The 3,330-nt window shown below is 34.9% G+C and overlaps 1 protein-coding gene across 1 annotated transcript; it reads right to left on the bottom strand.

The window, feature by feature from the left end:
• Positions 1–353: 353 nt before the first annotated feature.
• LOC139842061 (uncharacterized) lies at positions 354–980 on the bottom strand. Its single transcript, XM_071832239.1, has one exon. It carries the CDS (start codon positions 978–980, stop codon positions 354–356), a length of 627 nt encoding a protein of 208 aa, XP_071688340.1.
• Positions 981–3,330: the final 2,350 nt, after the last annotated feature.

Genomic DNA, 3,330 nt, shown 5'->3' on the forward strand with positions numbered 1-3,330 from the left:
AAGTATAAAGTATAAATATAAGTCGAAAAAGTCGGGTCATTACAATTGGTATTTTTGAAAGATTTAACAAGAGTAGACCATTCCTGATAAATTCCATCTGCCAAATAATAACCTCTACTAAAATGCAATCCATTAACAGTGTAGTTACATGGAGGTGACATATCTTTTAGTAATTCATTAAATAAATCCGATTGATTTAGAACATTTATGTCGTTGTTTGAACCAGCCGGCCCAAAAAAGGAATGCCAAATCCATGTATCATATGAGACAACTGCCTCCAACATGATTATTGGGTAACCATGATCACCTCGTGTAAATTGCCCTTTCTACGCAACTGGACTATTTTTCCAACCCTAATGCATACAACCGAGGCTCCCTAACATACCTGGAAAACCATGTATTTCTTCATGTTTAGAAATTAAACATTGCACATCATGCGCGTTTGGCCGTCTCATATACTCTGCCGAATATAAGTGTAAAACACTCTTGAAAAAGTTTTTCAAACATAAATAAGAAGTTGATTCACCCATGTGCAAGTATTCATCAAAAGCATCGGGTGCAATACCATATGCTAATTGTCTTATAGCGGACGTACATTTTTGAAAAATGTTAAAATCGAATAAACCGGTTGCATCTCGTCTTTGTTTAAAATAGTTAATATAATAGGGTATAGGTTCTAGATTAAAATTGATTATACCTCGGCATATACGGATAAACAAAGACCTGCTCATACGAAAGCATCGCAGGAACCTATCGAGCGGGAAAGTAGGGTTGTTGGAAAGATAATCGTTGAATAGTTGTCTAGATTTTCCTTCTTGATCTCTAGGAAAATGTCTTCCAGGAGCTCTAGGTATCGATACGACTTCACCTTCGGCTTCATCTTCTTCTTCTAAAAATTTAATTACATCGAGTACTTGCGTTGGATTATATGCACTTGCGAGTGATAACGCCTCTTCATAAATTTCGTTATCTCGCTCCATTCTCAAATAAATAATTTTTTCATGTGTTTTTGTTAGTAATGTGGAAGTAGTATGTATGAAATGGTTTTGAGACACACACACACACACACACACACACACACACATATATATATATATATATATATATATATATTGCTACCTTGAATTAAAAAAAAAGGCAAATGGCTATTTTTACAACGGATATATCAATTAAATTGGGTCCCACTAGCGTGATGACCATTGTCGTTCCAGGGCAAAATGAACCGCGGTCAAACCAACGGCGCCCAACCGACGACCGCTAGCATCGGCGTCTTTCAACGGCGCCACCAAGAAACCCTCCAACGACGGCCCGCTGTGAGTGGTCTAATTGTTTTTTACTTTTTTTTAAAAAAAATGACAGTCTTAATAATATCAAATGACTATCTTACCTTTATTGCAAACAATCAATCAATTGTTAAATTTGAAATATAATATATATTATAAAGTAGTTTATAACTCGTAACTGACTTAAACATCAGTGATTATAAAACTAAATATAAAATTGAATACCGAATATGAGTTATAAAAATGCAGCACAGTTTGGAGGTAAACATGATGAGACTCTACTCGATTATTGCAGTCACAGTTTGGTTTTTGTGGAGATTCCGGAACGCGTACCTTTGGATTTTGTGGAGATTCCGGAATGCGTACCTTTTTGACACGACGAAGTAGAAGAACAATGAATTGTATGACTCCATTAGAATGTATGCATTTAATTTGATTACGAATAGAGGTACACAAAATATTTGTTGGAACAATTGGATAATTAAACTATTGTAATATTTTTGGTTGTTGGCACCCTCCCTAGTTTCTCGATAGCGAGGCGGTAGCTTTTATAAATTTGACAGCTCTGAAAAAACGCATAAAAATGTCCGCACAAATGTAGTTGAAATATAACAATATTGTTATAATTCAGTAGGCTTATAACTACATTTAGTGGCCTGGTTCTTGACTGTAGACTACTAACAAGTATATAGAGGGAATATGAGAGAAGTATGTGTTTTTTATATCTCTTTAGAAGTGTGCACATAACACATATATATAATCAAAAAATCTACTATACAATATCTATAATAATAATAAAATTAGCATCCACAATTGACTTTTATAACACTCCCCCTTGGATGAAAATTTTATTAGAGAATAACTAGTACTGCCTCGTTAAAAACCTTTCTAAAGAAAACTCATTGGGATAAAACTTTAGCTAAGAGAAAAAGAGTGCAGCATAGAGTTGACTCCCCCTCAAGTAGGCAATGCCTGAATTGTTACATCTTCTGAACATGCCTCATGCCAATATTATGAACGTGTGTTCTGAAAATAGCAGTTGGAAGTGCATTGGAGAAAAGGTCAGCAGAGTTTTTGCTGGACTGAACATATCTCATTTCAATCTGGTTGTCCTTAATGAGATTTTGAGTGTATGAGAAAAATCTAGGAGGTATGTGTTTTGTTCGGTCACTTTTGATATACCCTTCTTTCATCTGTGCTATGCAAGCTACATTATCTTCATAGATAGTTGTTGGACTTTTATCGCGTTCTAGTCCACAAGAATCAGTAATGAGTTATGTCATTGATCTCAACCAAAAACATTCCCGAGTAGCTTCATGCAATGCAATCACTTCGGCATGATTTGATGATGTTGCAACAAGTGTTTGTTTTTTAGAACACCATGATATTGCGGTACCTCCATTTAGGAATACATATCCATTTTGAGATTTAGCTTTATGTGGATCGGATAAATAACCTGCATCTGCATAACCAACTAAATCTTGTTTCGATTCGTTAGAATAAAATAATCCTAAATCAGTAGTTCCTCGAAGGTATCGAAATATGTGTTTGATCCCATTCCAGTGTCTTTTGGTAGGAGCTGAGCTGAACCTTGCCAACAAATTAACTGCAAAATAAATGTCAGGTCTTGTACAATTTGTAAGATACATAAGAGCTCCAATTGCACTAAGATATGGTACTTCTGGTCCCAGGATATCTTCATGATCTTCACAGGGACGAAATGGATCAGTGTCAACATTAAGTGATCTAATAACCATAGGAGTACTTAACGATTTTGCCTTGTCCATATTGAAACATTTTAAAATCTTTTCAGTATATGTTGTTTGATGTACAAGTAAACCATTAGGCATATGCTCAATTTGTAAACCAAGGCAATACTTGGTTTTTCTGAGATCTTTCATTTCAAATTCTTTCTTTAGAAGTTGAATGGCTTCATAGATCTCTTTATTTGTACCTATGATGTTAAGATCATCAACATAAACAGCTATGATCACATATCCGGATGTTGTTTTCTTAATGAAAACACATGGGCAAATAAGATTATTGG

This window comes from Rutidosis leptorrhynchoides, chromosome 4, assembly GCF_046630445.1.
Source record: "Rutidosis leptorrhynchoides isolate AG116_Rl617_1_P2 chromosome 4, CSIRO_AGI_Rlap_v1, whole genome shotgun sequence".
Classification (NCBI taxonomy): domain Eukaryota; kingdom Viridiplantae; phylum Streptophyta; class Magnoliopsida; order Asterales; family Asteraceae; genus Rutidosis; species Rutidosis leptorrhynchoides.